At 35.8% G+C, this 23845-nt stretch overlaps 1 protein-coding gene across 1 annotated transcript in view; it reads left to right on the forward strand.

The window, feature by feature from the left end:
- The window catches only part of HCN1 (hyperpolarization activated cyclic nucleotide gated potassium channel 1), a 384462-nt gene that overhangs the window by 38239 nt on the left and 322378 nt on the right, over positions 1-23845 (forward strand). Inside the window, exon 2 of the mRNA XM_082455878.1 lies at positions 15701-16124. Coding sequence (XP_082312004.1) covers positions 15701-16124 — 424 coding nt within the window. The remainder of the gene's footprint in view (positions 1-15700; positions 16125-23845) is intronic.

Consider the following 23845-nt stretch of genomic DNA (forward strand, 5'->3'; position numbering starts at 1 on the left):
TTATTTTTTATTGAAGTACAGTTGAGTTACAATGTTGTGTTAATTTCTGCTGTACAGCAAAGTGACTCAGTTATACATATATATATATTCTTTTTTTATATTCTTTTTCATTATGGTTTATCCCAGGGTATTGACTATAGTTCCCTGTGCTATACAGTAGGTCTTTGTTGTTTATTCATTCTGTATGTAATAGTTTGCATCTAGTAATCCCAAACTCCCAGTCTATCCCTGCCCAATCAACCCACTATTCTTTCTCTTCTTCTCTGCCTTCCCCAAGTTAGTTTTCATAATTAAATTTCTTAAAAATTGCTTAAGTTCTCTCAGTTTCTTGCTCTGATACACAGATAACTCCTACAAAATAAAACTCTTAGATTTGAGAAGATTGTTGGGGCCCATCTAGGTTCACTTTCTACAGAGACCCATAGTGAGGGGATTTTTCTCAAGATTATAAGGTCTAGATAGTATTAAATATCAGAATTTCAGCATTTCTGCATCCACTCTAGTCTTCTTTCTGCTATATTATTCTGCTTATTCTTAGGTAGGTTTTTTTCCCCTAGCACCAGTAAATTTGTTTGGTCAATAATAAACAAAAATACAACTGACAACAAGATAATAACAGACCACTATTTTTGGCTTAAAGGCATAACTACTATTTTCCTGTAAATTTATCCTAAAAGAAAGAGCAGTTAAGTTGGAAAATATTAAAGCAAAAGGCCAACATTATGCTTATTAAATAAGACTCCTGTCTCTCAGTAGAATGCTTGCTTGTCTGCTAATATCCATAAAGGTTGGAATTTAATAAATGGATATCATCTAAGTCCAAATTATGGATCTGCTATGTAGCGTGCATTTTCAGTAGAACATATTTGGAGTGGAGCCAGAGAGAAATACATAATTTTGCATTTGTGGCTATCTGTTTTGATAATTAATACTAATTATTTTCCATTAAGTCATTCCTGAGCATATAAGGAAAATTGTGCTTTGGCTATGGCATAAACGATATTGATTTTTATGTAAAAGTACAAATAAATACAAATTAAAATAAATATGATGCATGATGTTAGACTGGAAAGAATCCTGGGTTAGTTACCAGAAAACCTGGCTTCAAGCTTCAGAAGCTACTAACTAGCCAAGTGATCTTGGCTAAGTCACGTACCATTTTGTTTCAGATTTCTCATCTGTAAACATAGAGGTAATAAAACATGTATGTCTCACAGAACTGTTGAGTAAATAAAATGGAAATGATTATCGTGAACATACTTTGTGACTACTAAGTTGTTTTATAGCAATTGGGAAATAGCTATTGTCTGACAAACTCCTACAGTGTCATAGTATTTTGACAACCAATTGGAAAGGTAAAAAAAATAGTGCTGTAAAGTTGATTCACCTTACTAGTATTAGTTCCTAGAATTTCATCAAGTTATAATTCAGAGAATTCTAGAATGTTCAGGTTGATAACTTGCAAAACATTTCATGTTGATACTGGACACGATTTTCTTTCAATACATGTTTTACAATTTAATGTGATGTAAATTTGTTAAGGGCATCAGTCTCTAATATTTTTCCAGCACACTTGACTCTGTACTAGTACTTAAAATGCCTCAACACATGGTTATTTATTTTGGAATTTTTTTGGAAAACGTAAGAGTTTTCAGTGTGAAGGGGTTTGATATTCTAAAATAATAGCTCTAATTCTTTTAAAATCTGACATACAGTTTCTACTTAAAGGAGGAGCAGTATAAGACAAATGGGTGTGAAACAAATATAATAGTTTTCCGTTGGATGTTTGTTTTTCAGCAAGCAATGTGAGAATGACAGTTTCCTCTCACCAATACCAGCATAGGTCTCCTGACAGGTTGCAGACCAAACAATCCTTGGGTTCTGATCTGAAGACAAACCACTAGGATCAGTGGCCCCTGACGTTTGAAAAATATTCCTCTAAGCTTTCGTTACTGTGCCCTTCTGTGGCTCATTTCTTGGAAGCTGCTGGGGTTTGTAAGACCAGCCAGTATGAGTTCCATGGCTCCTCCTCTACCCTCTTACTGTACTGGTTAAACTAAGTCCTTGTTTACTTTCAACAATGTGTGGAATCTGTTCACATTGCTTCGGAGTTTTAATCTAGCCAAGTTTTACGTATTCAGCTTTTTGAATCCTCACAAGTAAGGCTTCCCATTTCTTTAATTATCTTTTCCTCCTTATTCTTTTTTTTTTTTTTTAAAGAAATATGTGCTGTGCTAGTTTTTTTTTTTTAATTTTTGGGTTTGTTTATTTATTTATTGGCTGTGCTGGGTCTTTGTTTCTGTGCGAGGGCTTTCTCTAATTGCGGCGAGCGGGGGCCACTCTTCATCGCGGTGCACGGGCCTCTCACTGTCGCGGCCTCTCTTGTTGCGGAGCACAGGCTCCAGACGCGCAGGCTCAGCAATTGTGGCTCACGGGCCTAGTTGCTCTGCGGCACGTGGGATCTTCCCAGACCAGGGCTTGAACCCGTGTCCCCTGCATTGGCAGGCAGATTCTCAACCACTGCGCCACAAGGGAAACCCTCTCCTTATTCTTTTTTGGACGTTTTCTAGCTTGTCCATATTTTTATGATATTAATGTGTCCAAAACAGAATAAAATATTCAAAGGACCGATACTTGTAGACTGAAATTCCACTACAGTGCCTTTGTTTCTTAAGGCCCTGAATATTCATGTATTTATTTATTCAGTAGATGTTTAGAGAATTCATTCTAGTTGCAGACATTGTGTTAGACAGTGGAGACATAGTGGGAAGGAGAAATACATGAGGCTCCTGACCATGGTACATCCACTGTAGTTGGAGAAACAGACCTTAGAAAAATTGTCCACATGCATATAAAAATACAAAGCATTTTTCTGTGTGTGAAGGAAAAGCCAAGGTACTTAGGGACTGTGTATGCCTGGGGCACCTGGCCAAGCCTGGAGGTGATTTCTTCATTCAGTCCCTGAATGCTTCTCTAGGGCTTACTATGTGCACTGCACTGTTGCAGGTTTTCTTCAAATGCAATAGAATGATCATTACTCTCCATAAAAATATCAAGGGATGGCTTGTGAGAGCTTATGCCTACCCAAATGATTTTTGCAGTCTTGTGTGAAGTGTAAGTCTCTTTAGGATATATTGTTATTTTTTATCGACCCATAATTAAACTAATTCAGCAAAAACAATGTGCTGGCTAAGGAAATAGTTTTACTTCAAATCCTCTTAAATCTCTTTCCCATACTGAAAGCTTGCCACCCCCTCAGTCCCATCCAAAAAGATATTTTGGAGATGTGCTTGCTTGCTCTTAGATTAGGCTTAATACATTCTAAGGTTCATGTGCCACACAGGTGGAGGAAAAAGAGGAGAGCCTGTGGCTTAGAGAATTCAGGATTGGGCTAGAGGAGTTGCTGGTACACTTGAGGATGGAGAAGGTTAAGAAGAGAAGAAAGGTGTGAAGTGTATTCCAAGCTCTTGCAGGGAGCAATTGTGCAGAAGAAATTAAGAAAAGGAGGCATGAAGGATAAATAATTAAATTAGCCTGTCTAAAGCTCTGGGATTAGGTTGAGGATTAGTGAAAGAAAAGGTCAGAGATAGGTAGAAATGTAAATTAAGACATTTACACCAATTTTAAATTGCCAACAGTTTTGGCATGACTTAATTCTCATAAGAGTATTCTATAGGTTGATATTTCCTTTTAATGTTTTATGTTGTTATATAGCACCATATGGGTTTTGAAGTCGTGACTTTTGAATTAGTCATCACAAAACAACAAAATAATTGTTTTAAGAATTGCTATCTTTGACACATATATAAGTTCTTGAGTCTTTACTTTTTTTTTTTCAATTATCTCTCTGGTACAAAGAGAAGTCTTAGATTATATTTCTTCACAAGTTTCCTGTTTTTGTTATTTGCTTGTTTAGCTGTTGAAGAAACTAAACACCCAACCTGTCACTTACCTGAAGGTAGAAGCCATATCTTTTAAAGTGAACTGAAATGTACAAATCACAAAAACCTCTTGCAGAATTTAGTAAATTTATAAGTGTAACATTTTCCTTCAAGTCACTGGGCTACATAAAAAAGCACATGTAACTTCAGCCTATTAATGGGATTCAGTTATCTGCTGAGAAACCTCCTATTGTGAATATATTTCCTTTTTGAAGCAAAAAAAAAAAAGGTTTAATAAGTGCCATTGAATGAAGAAGGAAGGGATGAATGAAGAGAGGCCAAACATTTCTAGTTACAGCTATGCAGAAACAAACATATATGAGTTGTTGGTGGGGACTGAAGTGGATTGGAGTGCGTGTTTATTTGACTCCTTTGTAGGTGACTGAAAATTTCTCATTATACTGGCAGTTCTGCTTAATATATGCCCTAATGTTTGTGTGAGTTGCCCAGACCATTAAAGAACTTTGGTCCTCAATTCTGAAGTATTCCACAGCAAATGCTACTCTGCCCACACACCCTTGATACTTGTTACAGACTTGGGAGCATATGCTCCTGGTAGAAGCATTTTCTTCCTTGACACATCACCCCTTCTGCTCCTCAGATAATATGCAGCTGGAAGTGGGTGAAAATCTCAATGCAATTCAAGTATGAAATACCATCTTTAGGTATTGTTGTTTTAGGGAAAAAACATCAACTAAATGGAAGTGATATTCCTATTTATGCATATAGAACCTAAAACCTGTGGAAATTAATCTTTAACTTCAGAAGTCTACTGTTAAAATAGATAAGTAGATATTGATTATTTTAAAAAAGTATTTTGAAGAAAAAATATAGTACTGTGAAGTTTATAACTATAAACAGAACTTAACATTTTTCAATTGAGCTTTTATTTGATCACATTCTTGGCTGTTCTTGATCATGGTCCTTCATTTTAACTGGGAAAACAAAATTTTAAAATTTATGAAGAGAAAGCACTTGATATACCCTTGGAGCTAAAGCATTAACTAAAAAGTAAATACATCACCAGACCTTTTAACTTTTCATGGCATTTATTCCCTTTACCTCCCTATTTTGTATCTATTTCTCTTGGTATTCCTGGTGGCAACTCTAGTGGGTGCCTAGTGGCAACCTAGAAACTAGCACAGTTTTGGTGCTTAATAAATGTTTGTGGTGTAGTGTATACACCAAAACAAGTTTTTTGTTGTTGTTGTTGTTGTTACTTATTTATTCATTTATGGCTGTGTTGGGTCTTCGTTTCTGTGCGAGGGCTTTCTCTAGTTGTGGCAAGCGGGGGCCACTCTTCATCGCGGCGCGCGGGCCTCTCACTATCATGGCCTCTCTTGTTGCAGAGCACAGGCTCCAGACGCGCAGGCTCAGTAATTGTGGCTCAAGGGCCCAGCTGCTCCGCGGCACGTGGGATCTTCCCAGACCAGGGCTCGAACCCGTGTCCCCTGAATTGGCAGGCAGATTCTCAACCACTGCGCCACCAGGGAAACCCCCAAAACAAGTTTTTACAGTTGTGTAGGGAAAGTATCAACTCTCTGACTCTGTGAAATCCTGCCCACTTCTCCTATCCTTCCCCGGAGTAAGACTTGATCACTCTCTCCTTTGTGTGCCTCAGGATTGCTCTTTTATAAGCCTGTTTTAGAAGACATTATTGATTGTTTGTCTTCCCTAGTCCTTATTTTCTTGAGGACTGGGTCCGTGTCTAATTCTCTTTGTATATATAATGACAAGCCCAGGAAGCTGCACATACATGTTCATAAATTAATGTTTGTGCTGTGAGTAAAATGCAACCTAGGAACTCCTCAGCAAATGCTGTCTTTGAGTTTCTTTAATAATAGTAGTTTCTTTAAACAGATGACCAATTGTTTCTCTCTTTTGGAAACCCAGAGTACCTGTAGTGTACTGTTTATGAACATGTCTTAAATTCTCTCCCAGTCTTATTTAATAAGTACAAGTCTTTGTTTTCCTATTAAGTTGGAAGTTCTTGATTGCAGAATTTGTTTATAATTTATGTTTGCATTTCTCAGAATGTTTAGAACAATGTGTACTATGTGGAAGATAGCCAATACATATTTGTTGGAATTATTATAATGTAACTATTTGGAGAAAATATTTGGTTGGTACTAAATTTGACTCTTGCTTTCCAAGTGCTTTTTAACTATAGAGCATCTGAACTAACTTCGGTTTATACAGTAGTGAGATATCTTTGTAGGTCAAGGCAGAAAGAGTTTGAAGCAGGTAATCCCATAGTTCCTTTATTTGAATATGTGTACTCCTATATGGGTGTAGGGACAGATGAACTATCATGTTGATTCTCTTGGGATGTAGGTAAACTCTCAATGGTTTCTTCATGGAAAGGCACAGAAACCAAAGCCCAGCCATGGAGCTATATCTGCAGCACCACTGTCTACTCCCCTTCAGGGCTTAGATTTTTCCTTGTGAAACAATTTTGTTCTCATTTCAGGTGGGTGACTGATAAGGACAGGTGAACATGTGGCTATATTGTGGGAAAGTTTTTTTTTTTTTTTTTAATGCTACTCTTAAAATCCTTGAATCATTTATTCAGGCATTGAATAGTGTAGAAGGAGTGTAAGCATGGGAATTGGTCGTGGGTTCAAAGCAATTTTTCTCATTTCTTCTCTACAAGAATTTAAGAAAAGTCTTTTGCTGGATGAGATTCCGTTTCCTCTTGTTAAATTTAGGTTATGCTGCCTACCTCTTTGGTTGTTTTGAATATCAAATGAAACAGTGTTTACAAAATGCCTATTATCTAATAAATATTACTTACACTTCATTGCCTTGATGCTGCTTTCCTTTTCAAAATTCAATGAGGTATTATTATATATAAAAATGAGGATCATGGGCACATTCCAAAACTTCCTTAAAATGTAAATATTTTGTAGACTTCCGGACACAATAATGTGTCTGGACATTGATTCTGAACCTTCCGTCACATCCTCAAACTGGAGCAATAATGCAAAAGATCTACATGGCATCGGCAGCTTAGAAAGAACAAAGAGGATACGGATTTATTGAAATCTGTAGAGTAACAAGAAACACAAGGGAAGTGACATGTATTATCAGCCACAAGGAAGAGAAAATGGATGATTTGAAAATAAGCAATGTGGTGGGAAGCTTATGAGAGAAGAATTATTCTGAAATGGAAACTTCCAAACCTGAATACACCGTAAGTTAGCTATGTATTTAGACAGGGAAGAATCAGTCACCTTCCTTTTCAAAATTTCAGAGTGGTTGGATGAAAGTATATCAACAAATACAAAGCCCTTATCAACTGATAGTCATTTAACTGAGCTTCAAAATAAAGGTGTGTTCATTGTCTATGTCATGGGACTGTCCATCAGTGTGATCACCTAATGTCCTTTAGTCTGTCCCTGGAAACAGTTAAAAAATAGACTAAACTTACTGAATTTTATACTGGAGTGAATGGTACTAGGACACATTTTGGTTGACATGACCTCTGACAATATTTCTGCTTTCCTTAAAGGATTAAAGTGCTGACGGTCAAAGGAGAGAATAAAATTTTTAAAAATCACTCAGTGATAAATAAAAAAAAATACTAAGAAGCTAAGGAGTAGATTTACGTTGGACTTTTTTAAGAACTCTAAATTTAAACACTAGGAGCTATTTGACACATTTTCTACTCACCTTTTATACATTTAGGACTTTTATTTTTATGGAAAATCTATATGTCATCATAAGGAGAGTACCGCAGCATAGACCTGCTTAATTCTCAGGGAGTTCTGCTTCATTCTGTAACTTCTGATTAAAACTACAGACTGGGACTTTCCTGGTGGCGCCATGGTTAAGAATCCGCCTGCCAATGCAGGGGACAGGGGTTCGATCCCTGGTCTGGGAAGATCCTACATGCCGAGGAGCAACTAAGCCCATGCAGCACAACTACTGAGCCTGTGTTCTAGAGCCGTGCTCCGTAACAAGAGAAGCAACCGCAATGAAAAGCCCGCGAACCACAACGAAGAGTAGCTCCTGCTCTCCGCAACTAGAGAAAGCCCGTGCGCAGCAACGAAGACCCAACGCGGCCAAAAATAAATAAAATAAAATAAATTTATTTTTTTAAAAAGCTATAGACTTATAGAAATGTATTTCGTCTGGGACATTTATGGATAAGTTGATGTTTTGGTTCAAAGGAATGAAAGTTGTGGGCTTCATTTGAAGTAAATTTGAATGACATAATGAAAATACCCTTGAGCAACATCTTTCTTCCTGTTGTCTAAAGCAAGAAATTTAACATAGTTTAAAGATATGCCATACCACTCAAGAAGAAGTAAAAAAAAGGCTTGTACCTATTTAATTTCCAAACCATCCAAAAAAACAAATGATCATATGTGTTTTAATTAAAATCTTATAATATTGTAATAAAACCTCATTAACATAAATGTGATTAATTTGGAATTTGATCATTGGGAAATCAGACACATGTATACTATTTGCTAGGCAATTTAAATGTAAAGAAAATTGGCATAGAGTTTGACTTGGAATGAGCACAAAAGCAGTGTTTTCAGACAACGTTTATTAAATGGTCTTTATCAAATTATTACCGACACTTCATTATGGTGAGGTATTCAGTGTTCACTAGTTGGTGCCCTCAAATGCTGGAAATCGCAGAGAGAGATTGAAATAGGAGTTGGGGCAAGGAGGAGATAAACTCCAACTGATCGGGGGATGGGATAAAAGAGGGTCCTGTGGAGAAACTGGCATTTAAGTTGACCATTGAAATAATGTTAGGAAGTGTAGAGGGTGAGTTTGGGTTTTAGGAAAGGAAATCCCAGACATTTGTTGGGCAATGACAGAGATGAAAAGTCTGAAAAACAGGGTCTTTTTTAATTTAGCTGAGGATCATGCATGTACAAAAAGTTAAGCTTCAAGATATAGAATTGGGACATACTCTAGAGGATTTTGAATGATTACATTTCATTTTGCAAGCAATAGGAAAAGTCTGTTGGATATAAATAGGAAGTAATTTCCTGGGGCAGGTAGAAACAGGAAAATTAGTAAGCAGAATAATGATGTAATAAAAACTTCATAGAAGATGATGGCAGTGGAGCAAAATGAAAAGCTTCTATTGTATTAGAAGGAATGTAAGGCTGGGCAAAGGATCAAAGGTCAGAGCTAGGCCAACAGAGGAATCAGGGGTAATTTTTAAATTTTATGCCTAGTGGCTGGCTAACGGAAAAAAAAAAAGGAAGAAGCTATGCTACAATAAACAGACACACAAATATCAGGAGAATTATTTTGGGGCCGTAAGGTTCATTGGTTTGGATTTCAGCCTGTTTAGATGGCTATTCCACTGGAACACTTAGAGGCCACTAACTATGCAGGATGTAGTTAGAAATGCATGACTCCGTCTCAGAGGTTAAGGCCAGTGATAGATTTGAGAACAATTTACATTACCGTATCAGTTTAGCCTGTGGCGACTGATGAGACCAATGAGCGAGTGAATAGGGGGATGAAAAGTGGGATGAGATAGTAATGTAGAATGCCAACTTGAATGGTGGAAGAAGAGAAGTCAGGTAAAGCTTGAGGAAAATTAATTTCTGCTAATATAAAAATATGAGTGAGAAACTATGAAAATGCAGAATCATAGAAACTGAAGATTTGGGAGAGTTTCAAGCAGGAGGAGTGAACAAAGTTGTAAAGTGCCACAAACAAGAGTTCATGGACCAATATAAGGCTATTAATATTGGCAGTTAGAAGATTAACACGCGAAGAAAAGAGTTCAGTTTCAGAGGAAGGGGGAAGTAGAAAAAACATGTTTACTTTTTCCTGGACTGGTGCAGATCTTAATACCTTCGTAGGGATTAAATTTCTGTCCCATTAGCTCATTTTAATAAATAAGATTAGCTAAAACCTAATGTACCTCCCACCCATCTCAAGTTCTTATTGGGTAAATTGCTATTTACCAGAAATCATTTGTCTTCAAATATGGGTTAAATTAGTTTTATCCATAAGTTAGGCTAAACTTTCCTACAACTGGGATCTTTATTAAGAAAGCTAGTGTATTTTCACTTCAAAATACCCATATTTAAATTGTCTGTGTTTTCTGATCTCTTCACTCCCCACCCCCCATAGACAATGAATTTGTCCTTGCGAGATAACAAGGCATTAGACTGAATAATAGACCTGACCTAGAAAACTTCTTTGCAAGATTTAGGATAGGCATATGTCCTACAGAACGTCAACCCCAGTGTGAATATTCTAAATAATGATGTTTGCAAGGTGACAAAGGATGTCTGAGAACCCATTAGATCAAAACTCAGGTGTTGGCTGCTGAGACTTGGTGGGGTGAATTGCCACTGATAGTACTAGGAAGAGGACATAGCATTTAAGAGAAGACACTTCTTGTTATTATTCAAGAGATATGTGCCTAATAATCAGGCTGTTAATTGGACTTTTGAAAATTGAATCAGTTTTAAATAAAATTTAAAATATAATTGCAAGGACTATGTATTTTATAAAAAGTAAATCCAGCTGGACATTTGTTTATTTATTTGTTTAGATTGGTAAATAAGTTGGTTTACAAGTGTATGCCCAATTTATGTTTGACATCTAAAGACATAATTGTTTGTTTTTTTTTAAATTAATTAATTAATTTTATTTTGTTTATTTTTGGCTGCATTGGGTCTTTGTTGCTGCATGCGGGCTTTCTCTAGTTGCAGCAAGCAGGGGCTACTCTTCATTGTGGTGCGCAGGCTTCTCATTGTGGTGGCTTCTCTTGTTGCGGAGCACGGGCTCCAAGGTGGACGGGCTTCAGTGATCGTGGCTCACGGGCTTAGTTGCTCCGCAGCATGTGGGATCTTCCCAGACCAGGGCTCGAACCCATGTCCCCTGCATTGGCAAGCTGATTCTTAACCACTGTGTCACCAGGGAAGCCCGACATAATTGTTAAGAGTGACTCTTAAGTGTGAATAGTGGGACAGGTTTGTCACATCAGGTACAACAGGTAAAAGAATAGGCATGTATAAATCTGGTACCATTTCAGGGTTTAACCAGAAGTCCCTTCCTCCATTCCACTTAATGACAAATATTTATTTCATCAGAGAGAAGGGAGAAGAGAACCTTTTACTCAATATTTAGAGACAAAAATTTAAAGATAGGTATCTTCAGTAGTGAAATATGGGAATTGTTTAAATCTCTTTAAGGCTTTGGGGTAGAAATGTCTGACATCAGATTATTTCAACTAGAGCAGATGTCATAAGGGGGCAGGGGAACCTGAAAGAGTGGGAAATTCTTGTTAGGACAGGAGTGTGGTCTTTATTCACCACAAGCCTGAGAGAGATCCAAGTGGGTAAAAAGAAAGGAGCATGACTGAATTCTGAATTCTTCACAGTTAAGATCATGGACTAATCTTTGCAATGCCACTTTTTCTCTTCTAAAAACTTATGGGAGAAATGAATTCTTAACATAAGAATAATTTGTCTGTGAAAATTATTTATTAGTAATTAAAGTGACCATAGTTTTAGTGATCTATTAATTATGACTGAAATACCATTTTATTTTGTATATTCTATCTTCTTTTAGTATAAAGTAAAAATGATTACCTAGGTTATTATTCTACTGTAATTGTCAAGACTTGGTTTTGCAGTGAGTGTTGGTTTTACAGACAATGTTGAGTTTCTATATCACAGGTTCTATATGCTTTGCACACATCATTGTATGCAGTCCTCCTGGAAGAGAAACTCTGAGAGTAGTAGGAGAAAATTGAAATTCACAGCAGTTAAATACCCTGCTCCAAACCATACAGCTAGTGGAACTAGGATTTGAACCCTAGGCTGCCTTCAAAGTGCAATCAAGATCTTTGACAAATACGGTCTCTCTAGAGCAAGATGAATAAGAGGGGGTTTTTGTAACATTCAAAACCAGGTGTAAATCCAAAATTGTTTAGTTTGCAGGCGGTCTGACCTCAGAACATATTTTTAATCTCTTTGTTTCCTATTTATTTTAATGTATTCTATATTATAAAAGCCCTCAATGAGTAAAAATCTAGAGTTATATAAAAGATATATTAGGAAAGTATTTACTGTATTAATGGCCTTTGACTTATTAAAAAAGGATTTCTTTAAATATCCTCATGAAGTGTATGTTTCCACTTAAAATTTAATTAATATATCTTCTTAGCACTTGCTGTCCTGGATACTGTCTACATTACACAGAAGTTAAACAGAAGACATATAGTTTTGAACTTCAAAGAACTTAAATCCAAGGAGGAAACAAAGGCAAATAGTAACAAAAGCAAAAGTGAAATAAGAAGCATACTGAAAATAAATGTTGCTCTGGAGGTTGTAAAAAAAAAAAAAAAACCTAAGAAATTCATTGCCAGAATGGGACTTGAAGGATAAGTAGAATGCTGATACAAAAAGGAACAGGTAGAATGGAAGTAACCATATCTCCTGTATGTGTACCTAGGTGTGCATGATGGCAAGGTAAGAGCAAGTACTCTCTTGCTTGAGCTATGAGGTACTAGCCATAAAGGGTTAAAGAAGAGATGGGGAAGGGAGGAGGAGGCTATATCAGGGAATGCCTTGATGTTTTTACTTAATTGAGAGGGTCCATGATGGTTTTGACCTGGTAAGTTACATGTTAAATGGTCGCTCTGGGACTGGCGGGTAGAATTGATCAGATTCCATAGACAGGAGACTCTTTGAGATATTCCAAGGAAGAGCTAGCTCTGCCCAAACTAAAGAGGTAACAATGGGAATGCAAAGAGGGAGTGGGTAGGAAAGAGGATTCTCTAATAAAATGTACAAGACATAGAAATTGAGCGTTAAGGAAAAGGGAGGGCCTGAGTATCCAAGAGAAATTTTCAGAGCAAAAAGCTAAGAGAAACTCGTGGGCAGGGAGGCATGAGAGTCTCATGAGGTCAGTTTTCAGGAACATATTCATTGCTGTTTTTTAAAGCAACTTCTAGAGTGGGTGATAACTGTATTTTCCTTGGCTAGCTGAGGAATGAATCCATGTTAACCAAAGAAAGTGTTATATTATGCAAAGTCTATAGAATTGTGTTTATGACTGCAAAATATGGTCAATGATACTTTAAAAGGAAATTATAAGGTTTAATTGAGCTTCATATTGATACTTAGATATCTAATGGCTTCAATCCATAGTAAGCACCACATAAAAAGCTATGGTGTGGCAAACATTATTGCTAAAATAAAGAGTGGATGGCACCTTATCCTTTTCATTTCTGTTGACTGAGAAGGATAGAGTATGAGTTTTCCTTAAAAATAGCTTCTATCTTAGTAACAGAAATACAAGCATGTATGTAAAAGTGAGTATTTTTCAAAGGGCTGCTGACTGCTTTCCCCAAATTGGATTTCTTTTGGTAAGCAAGGAAAGGTAGATGAATACTAAGTATGCTACCAGCATCATGTGCCACAGCTTGTGCTATGCTAGGAGCTGTGATTTGCATATAGTGTTTTTTTTTTTTTTTTAATCTGTAAAACCCTACACATTTGGTTCTATAATAATCTTTATTTTACAAATGAAAAAATTTAGGATTAGAGAATTTAAGTAACTTGTCTCTAAATTAAGCAACTGTTGAGAATTTCTGGCTGAAGACAGCTGCAATGGGAATGATAAAGGACAAATGGATGAATACAACTTACATCTACATGTTAGAACCAAAAAGCCTCGGTAATTGATTGAATAATGAGATTAAGTAGATTTCAGGCCAGGGGTTATCTAGGATGGTTCCAAGGTTTCTGGCTTGCAAATCAGGTAGAGCTTTGTTCCATTCCCTGACACAGGGAATATCTGGGGGATGTCTGTGGGAGGGAAGGTGATGAGATTGAGCTTGGGCATGCTGTTTGACATGAGTGTGAGATATGCAAGGGGACAGATTTAATAGACTGCTGATTATAAGGATTAGGAGGCTTAGAATACAGGAATGGACTGGAGATAATGCTTTTGTAGTCATCTGTTATGAATTAATCATTAAAGACATGGATGAGTGTATAATATTGCCCAAAGAGCATGTGTAGAATAGAAGATAAAAGGGCTTTGTGTAACACCCAAGGGAACAGCAGCCTTTCAGGGGAAAGCAGAGAGGAGAGCAGAGAAGAGACTGATAAGAGTATCCAGTAAAGTGAAAATCCTCAGGGCACACACAATTTCATTTTAGAGTTCAGTGATGTCACTTTTTTGTGAAACAGCTATTACAATATTGCATCTGCCCTACATCTCTCCTCTGTCCTTAGTGTATTAAATGGCACATTTTGCATTTCCATTAGGAGAGGAGAAAAAAAAGAGAAAAAATTTCATTGAAATTGCCAGGGCATGATGTATGATTGACATGGGTATTTGTATACTTGTCCGTAACTCTATAGGTAAGTTTTGACAGAAAGACTGGTGAAATCTTCAAAATGACAAACATTTATCTTTTATATAATCCTGGGGTGGGGGGTAGAAAAAAGGGCAGAGTGGGACTGTTATAGTTCTTTCTTGTACTACTACTTTTAACCCAGGAGTCACCCATAATTAGGAATGATAATAACTTTGAAAGGTTCATGCAAATATATACCTTACCAAAATGTAGCCCAAATAGTCTAAGTAGGAGAATTAATGTAAAATAATATCTTGGTTAACAGAAATGTCATGAAAGTTTATACCATTTTTGTAACACAACTGCTAAGAGAGTACACCTTTGACTAGAATGAAGTAGCTCATGTTTCCAGAGACTATTTTATGACTATAGAGTTGTATTAGTTGATTTATTTCTTTATTTTTATAAGTATATACTGTAACAAGTATAGTCTATTACCTAGTCTAACTACAGTGTCAATAGACTTTGAACGAAACCAAATGAGAATAATACAATAATCCCTGATGAATTTATTCTATATTAATAAATATTAACTATATATTAATGCTATATTAACCTGGAATAAATTTCCTAATTTTAATATAAGGTGGGATAAGAGTGTTTCAAAAGGTAGTTAGTAATCATAGCTATGTTGAAAATTAAATCAGAATTTTTAAGGAAAGTATTGTTTGGAAAAATAGTGGCAATATATTTAAAGTAGTTGTTCAATGAAGCAGTGACAAAAATTTTAGCTAGATTCTAGTTTCAAACCTAGAGTCAGTTCAAGTATTTTCAGCCTCAGAACAAAATTAGTTTTCTCATTTCAAATTAAGAAGAATAAAGCATAAATATTTGGAGTGCTGTGAAGCTATGGCGGTTCTAGAATGTATGGTCGACCTAATCTGTAGTTCTAGAGATAAATCTGCAGTACCAATATTTTTCATGTGCCCTATTTATTACTGTTTATTCTAATCTATGATTGGTAATTTTACATATAAAGTACTTCAAAACACCTCCAAAGTGTCTTCTCAAAGGTAGCTTTTTTAAAGATAGATCTTCTGGATCTTCTCCCTTGTTTTCATCCATATTGTATGTTAACTATAGGGGAGTTTATTTTTGCTTCTTTATCAGATAAATGGGGGTATGGGTGTTCATGAATTTATTTCTGTAACATTTTATAGAAAGTAATTTTTAGAATTCTGTAATCACAATGCCTTGCTTTAGGAATATATTAATTTTACTTAGATTTAACTTTATGGCCACTGAAGGAGCTATCTAATTTACCAAACTGACATTTTGTTCTTCTACTCATTTATTTAACCATAAGTCAGTAATAATTTTTATTGTGGTGGGGGGCAGGGAGAACAGGCTGGTCATTGTCTACATCTTAAAATCTGATTTTTTTTATTTATTGTAGGTTTTATTGGGATTTAATAATGCTTATAATGATGGTTGGAAATCTGGTCATCATACCAGTTGGAATCACATTCTTTACAGAACAGACAACAACACCATGGATTATTTTCAATGTGGCTTCAGATACAGTTTTCCTTTTGGACTTGATCATGAATTTCAGGACTGGGACTGTCAATGAAGATAGTTCTGAAATCATCCTGGACCCTAAAGTGATCAAGATGAATTATTTAAAAAGCTGGTTTGTGGTTGACTTCATCTCATCAATCCCAGTGGATTATATCTTTCTCATTGTAGAAAAAGGAATGGATTCAGAAGTTTACAAGACAGCCAGGGCACTTCGCATTGTGAGGTTTACAAAAATTCTCAGTCTCTTGCGTTTATTACGACTTTCAAGGTTAATTAGATACATACATCAGTGGGAAGAGGTAAGACATATCTTTTACATTTTTAAAGCTACTATATCATGCGATTTTAAACTATAACTGTTCCAAAATGAACAACTGTGCTATGTATAATGAGTTTTATGAAATTCAAAAAGAAAAATTTCATTTCATTTTTTTTTTTTTTTTGGTATGTAAGTGGTATATTTGTATCCTCAAAAGATATGGTCGAATACTGGATTTGAGTGAAGTGAAAAAATTAGTGATTGTAAAACAATTGTCTTATGCCAATTCAGTCTTTTTTTTTTTTAACGTCTTTATTGGAGTATAATTGCTTTACAATGGTGTGTTAGTTTCTGCTTTATAACAAAGTGAATCAGCTATACGTATACATATATCCCCATATCTCCTCCCTCTTGCGTCTCCCTCCCACCCTCACTATCCCACCCCTCTAGGTGGTCACAAAGCACAGAGCTGATCTCCCTGTGCTATGTGACTGCTTCCCACTAGCTATCTATTTTACATTTAGTAGTGTATATATGTCCATGCCACTCTCTCACTTCGTCCCAGCTTACCCTTCCCCCTCCCCGTGTCCTCAAGTCCATTCTCTATGTCTGCGTCTTTATTCCTGTCCTGCTCCTAGGTTCGTCAGAACCATTTTTTTTTTCTTTTAGATTCCATACTAGTCTTTTTTTAAAGCAAATCTACTTTAATCAACAAATTTTTATCTTAACCAGTGCTGCCCCTCTTCCACCATGGAAGATTGTTTTTATTTAATATCTAATATTAGTTTGTTTTATCTAACACATCAAGTACCATCTTTGACAAAGCTGTAGGGTCTGATTGCTAACCTAGTTTGTATCATTAGCTCTGTGAAATAATGTGGAATATGTTTCCTCTAATATTGAAATTTCAGAGAATTTGTGTTTGAAGAATACAGATTTTTTTTTAGTATTTCCAAGTTGTAGGTGTAAAGACTGATTTTAGTATAATAATTTTGCTCAATGTTATTCTTTGCCTATAATTATTTATTATAGGTTCTCTCTACTCGTTCATTTCATAATACTGAAAAACAGCATACCCCGGAGGGAAATTATTACGTAGAAAACACAAATACTACAGTGAATAAATACAGTGAATCTGGCCAATATTTTGCTGAATAGGGCATCTGTTGTTCTTAGGCAATTGGTGGGACCTGAAAGGGCTCAGCCAACTGGAGTTTCCAAAGATCTGAGTTAAATGTACCATCACCAAGCAAAGGAGGTTATGTCCCTGATTTCAGAGTCTGCATATTAACTTTTTGATTTTCTTTTCCTTCTAAATGTATCTTAAGAAAATTAATTATAACTTGAACTTTATTGTCTGCATAAAAATGAGGGTCAAAGAGGCCTCCAGAGTGCCTAAACCTGCACTAAAGAAAACAATACATTGGCTAGGAATTAATCGCCACTTTCCTAGGTACAGAAATGCTTTTTAGGATGAATTATATTTTGGAATTTAGGTTTAAACAAGTCATAAAATAGAACTTTGGTGAACATTAGCTCTGCTTTCTGTGAGACTGTAACAATGTTTTGTGTGTGCTTGTTGATGACATTTTGGTTCCTAGGATTTCAGGAAATGACATACAATAATAAGACACTGCATAAGACACTGCTAAAAAGACATAAAAATGAATCATTCTTAAAATATGGATACAGATTATATTTAAAATCAGATGAAGCACATGTGAGAAATTGGATTCATCTTATAATGTGTCTCTATATAGCATATTCCATCTAACATGTAAAAAATGTTTGGTTTTCAAACATTATTATGCTACTGTTAATATCAAAACAAGGTGATTATTGATAAAAATAGCTAATATTTATTGATGGCTTATTATATCTCAAGTAATATGTTTGATTCTTTACATGGATTAGTTCATTGAATCTTCCTAATAACTCTGGTAACTTGCCCAGATTCACAGGGTTAGTAATAGGTGGAGCTGGGATTCTGACCTTGGCAACCTGACCTTGACAACCTGACCTGACCTTGGCAAAGCTCTTAACCACATAACCATATAGCTTCTCACCGTAACATATATATTCTTTTAATGAGAAATACCTTAATATTGCACCATTTTATATATATAATCAAAAATTGTAGGAAACTTTTCTTAACTAAACTTTGTGGTCCAAGCAACATAAAATCTGAATATTTGCCTCTTAAAGCATGGTCACAAAAAATATTGTAATGAGTAGCCTGTGAGAAGAAAAGTCACTGACATAAATACTCAGTCAAATAAAAATACAGTGGGCAATGCGACTATTTTCAGTGTCTTGTAGTTTGAACCCAGTTACCCTAGAGAATGGCAGAAGGATGAACAGATGGCATTCTACCAGATAAAATGGCAGGCTATTCAGTCATAGAAGAGCACACTTTTTAATACTGTTGTCCTCTAGTTTCTGTCAGCGGTCACAGACACCTAGGTCTGTGTAACTTGATGGTGTTTCAAAGATGCCAGGATATAATTCAGGAGCATCAGCTCACTGCCATCATTCCTGTAAAATGCAATTTAATATGCACTTACAGACATTTGGTAACCAAACCCATTCACGCTAGAGTTGTGAGTTGGCAAGATCTTTCTTATAAATAAATGACCTTGATAATAAATGAATCATAAGCTCACTTCATGAAGAATGTTTTCTTGATTATATGATATCCCCATATAATATCACATATATCATGGATATTTAATGTCTGTTAGTAACACTGCTAAGCAGAGAAAAAATACGGTAGTAATTAACCCAAAATTTAATATGGATTCATTATTTCATCACCTGCGTGATTGAAACCAAAGTCACAAAGAAACTTGAATGGTTCCAAATTGGTAAAGCTCTACCTGAGTTTTATAAATGCCACCAGGATGTGTTTACAAGTAGAAACACAACAAATAATCAGGTTGCTCTATGCGCATTTGGAATAAGAGTACAGAGGAAGATGTGGGTTCACCCACATGTCTTTGAGTTCTGAGTGTTTTAGTACCAAGCTGGCTAATGTTAAATTCAGCAAATTTGGGGAAGTAATGTGTGAAGTCTGGGAGCTGCTACCGTTTTAAATGAATCATTCCCAAGGAAAGTGGCTGCCTTCTATAGGAAACTGCTTCCATCTTTAATGAGACATTTTTTTTTCCTATCTGAATTAGTTCAACTGATAAACAACAGGAAGTGCCAAAGCCAGATAAATTAGAGAAATATTGTGAATGAAATACAGAAACTTTAAAATTTAGCCCTTATGTTACTATCCTTGCTAAAATTGAATATAGTGGCTAATATAGAAGGAAAGAACTGATTTGGCCAACTGATTTATGAAACACATGGTGTTAAGAAGTCAGGGGGAAAGTTGTTTTCATGAGGCAATGATAAGATCAATGGCTTTAGGATGCAAAATTAGAGCTCTCTGACACTGTACTGAAACTTTACATGTATGGCCAGGTGAGGTGAAAATCTGGGGCAATTGTTTAGATAAATCAGGTCAAAAAATTCCTTTTCCTGTAATCGCCCGAAAACAGAGGTGAATCTCTCCCACTCTTGTATTTTGGCTTAAAAAAAATCATTCCCTTAATTCAACGTTGTTGTTATTGTTGTATTTCAAGTGAAGTCAGTGACCTGGGCCAGAGTGCTCTTTTGTAACCTATCACAGGGAACCCGTTCTCTGTGATCCTCCTAAAAGAGACATATGGTGAGGAAATCCTCAGAAATTAAATGGAATATTATTTACAATTTTTGACAATCACCAGCCACTGAAGAGATAAAGCGTAGATGAAGAGCTTAGTAAATAGGAGATTATTTAAAGGTGAAGAGTTCCAGGAACCTTGAATGCTATAGCTGCTATATTACTCTGTAATGGTTATCGATTTGTAGGCTTCAGTGTCACAGAAAGTGGAAATTCTTCATGGGCAATATTAAAAATGGATGGCAAACACATGAAGCTCCTATTATAACTATGGCTTTGGAATACATACCTATAATATTTTATTTTTCATTCTTCATTTGCTATCCCCTCAACTTTCCTTGTATAGATTTTAGACCTATCACAAATAACTTGCTTATTTTGAGGCAAGGAAGAGGGCTGTGGTTCTGATCTTCAAATATGTCTATAGCAATTTCAGATGCATAATGTGTCTGGAACATTGCAATGCCCTTCTAGCAATCAGTATTAGATTTTTATGTTGGCTTAGAGGCAAATTTATGTACAAATTATGTTTAACAACAGAACATTAATAAGGAAATTATTCTACAGGGAGCTAATACAGACTGCAGTTTCTGTCTTTGGTTAATTTTAGCATTCTAATTGGTTTAGATTAGAAACTAACTCTTGCTATAAATTGCAATTCATATTATAGCTACTTCCATTTTGTAGAAAACACATAGAATTCTAAGACTTGCCATAAGCAAACACCAGTGTTTTCCTAAACCTGCCCTCTGCTAGAACTTAGGGAGGTTCCCTATTGCCTATCACATCAAATCTGTGTTTCTTTGCAGTGCCTTCAAGGCTCTCCAGCAAACCATTCCCCTGTCTCACCATTGTCACTTCATATTTGCGCCCAACAGCTATTTTCTGTTTGTTTTTTAGTTTTATAATGCTTCTGGCAGAGAATGATTTTTTTTTTCTGCTTCTGGTAATTTTGCATGTGCCACACCTCAGATTTGGAAAGCCTTTCTTTTTCTATTATTCATTTAAAATTTATGCTCAAACTCATCTCCAGAAAATATTCTGCATTGATGGACTGCGTTATAATGGTCAATATTTTACTTTGAACAATTCTACTGTCTCTGCGTGCATTTGTTCGTGCCCATAGCTGGGTTGTGAATACTTACTTATATATGCATTTCCTTTTCTTTTCCTGGGCATAAATGTCTGTAGGGAAGAGTCAAGGTCAACTTTTTGCCCTTGAATCTCCCTGTACACTAGTATAGAGTTCTAAACACAATAGGCTATCTGAGTATACCTATCTGCTTACTACATGGCAATGCTCCATGTTCTAAATCCATTAAATAATTGCAAAGGTATATTCATTCTTCACTCCCAAGCATTTACTGAATAACTCCTATATGCAGATGCTAAACATGAGAATACAAGGCATATCTCAGCTTTGCAGGAAAAACAGACATGTGAACAAATAATCACAGATGGTGTGGTAAGTGATGGCATAAAAGAGGGAGTGAACAACACAGCTTTTTTTGCAGGAGAAGAAAGCCTCAGAGATACTCGAACTGAGTTTTGAAGCTGGAGTCTGGATTACTAAGGTGAATAAAAGGGGGCAGAGGAGTACAGTCAGTAAGACATGAAGCATAAGCAGCCTAGCACAGTTCTGCATCTCTAGAACCTAGGTTGCAAAGGCAGTGAGTTTGGAGGTATGACAAGAAGTTGTGCTAATGATGGGCTCACTCAGTACGGTGTCATGAGGCATATTAGCTGAGGGATCTGCATTTTAGAATACTGCAGAGTCAACAGGATTGGAGACAACTGAGGATGGAACTAAAAATATCAGTTAAGAGAGAGATTCATCACACATTTGCATTTTTTATATATAGCTAGCGTCAGGCAGGATACTTTTTAGATATCTAAAGGGAGGTTTATCTTTGCCAAGTATTCTTGCCATTGAAATATTTGTATCAAATAATAAAATATGATAAGGCCTTATATGAAGTATTTTTTGTAATGTTATAAAATTTAAATATTAATTATATTTGATATAATTAATAATCATTAATAGAATAATATATTAACAATGTGTTAATATAATTATATTATATTATTGATACAATTATATTTGAGTTTTGTATTTCACACCACCAGAAATGTGATAGTGTAAAATGGATCCTGTGCTAGAAATTAGCACTTACAGATGTTTATTCAAATTGTGCCTTTTATTTTCTATTTAATCTAGGGAAAAACGCTTAAAGTGACTTTTTTATGCCTACAACCTTAATAGAACAGTTGTGAAGTTCAAAGGAAATTAGATATATGGAAATTATTTGAAGTATTCAAGTTGATGTATGCCTATAATATTTATACATATGAGTATTCATGATGTCATCTTTCTCAGATTAGTACATTGACTAACAAAAACATTATTATGTGTGTGTGAGTTGCGTAATATTTTTTTCAGGCAAATATCGATTCTGCTAAAGACCACTAGGTGTCCTCTATTGGTTGTATTACTTCAGAGTTCTATATTCTGAAATACCAAAACTGTCTTCTTTGAAATTATTCATTTATACTCTCTTAGAATCACCTAATTGCTTGGCTATCTATGTCTAGATAAAATAGATGACAATGAATATTCATATATGTAAAGATTATTTCTCTTTATCTATACTTTCTCCTCAGGTTAAAGAAAGTGTTTGTTAAGTTCATTCTCTAAAAAATCATTTTTATTCCAAGAGAATTGTTTTCAATATTATACTGTGTGTTTTTTTAAGATGGTATTTTAACAGACACCCTGAAGTTCTAATGTACGGTGTAATGAGTTCTATTTGGATAGGCAGTATTATTAAGTCAAGACAATTAAAAAAAGATTGACAAAGTTTGTGTGGGTGTATGTGTGTGTGCGTGTGTGTTAGGGGTAAGATATATAATTTTATGAATGCTTTTTGGTTAGTGCCTTGCAGCAGATCTATATAATCCTGATGCTTTTGACATGGAGATGTCAGTTTAACGCTAAAATATAAGCTCAAATTTGAAATGTCCAGGACTCTATTTTAATATTAAAACATTAGAATTTCTTAATGCCCCATCATTGCCCAATCTATGTTCCTGTTTTGCATTTGTTTATATGCCTCCTTCGCTATATGTTGGTAACTAGACTCAAATCCCAAATTTCCAAACTATGTACCCTTATGCCTCAAAAATCTACATGACATCTCTATAAAGATATCTTGTGAGTTCCTCAAGCTCAGTATGTTCATTTCCCCTTCAAGTCTCCTCCTTCTCTCTTGTTTCCTGTTGCTCAATTCAGAAATCTAAGAGGTATCCTTGACTTCTCCGCTTTCATTCTCCATAGCTAACAGTAACCAAGTTCTACCGGTTCTACTTCTTGGAATGTGGTTTGAATTCTAATATTCCTTCACTCAGTCCTCTCTATCACCATCCTAGTCCAAGCCAACATCAGTCATTTCTCATTTGCATTTTTATAGTAGAGTCATTACTAGGTTTAAAAATTCTCCCTTGCTTATCTTCCTAGGGCCTCAAAAGTGACATTTTTGAAGAGCAAATATTACCATATCATTTACCTGCTGAAAATATTTCTATGGTGTTTCAGTATCATAAGGACAAATTCCAAAATTCAAGGTCCTTTGAAATCTGATTCTTTTCCCATGTCAGCCTGGAAAACTGCTTGCTCATTATTATTATTATTATTATTATTATTTTAATAAATTTATTTATTTTTGGCTGCGTTGGGTCTTTGTTGCTGCACGCGGGCTTTCTCTAGTTGTGGTGAGCAGGGGCTACTACTCGTTGTGGTGCGTGGGCTTCTCATTGCGGTGGCTTCTCTTGTTGCAGAGCACAGGCTCTAGGGGCACGGGCTTCAGTAGTTGTGGTATGGAGGCTCGGTAGTTGTGGCTCACGGGCTCTAGAGTGCAGGCTCAGTAGTTGTGGCACACGGACTTAGTTGCTTCTCGGCATGTGGGACCTTCCTGGACCAGGGATCGAACCCGCATCCCCTGCATTGGCAGGAGGATTCTTAACCATCACGCCACCAGGGAAGTCCCTTGCTCATT

Source organism: Balaenoptera physalus (assembly GCF_965194825.1).
Source record: "Balaenoptera physalus genome assembly, chromosome: 3".
NCBI classification, from domain to species: domain Eukaryota; kingdom Metazoa; phylum Chordata; class Mammalia; order Artiodactyla; family Balaenopteridae; genus Balaenoptera; species Balaenoptera physalus.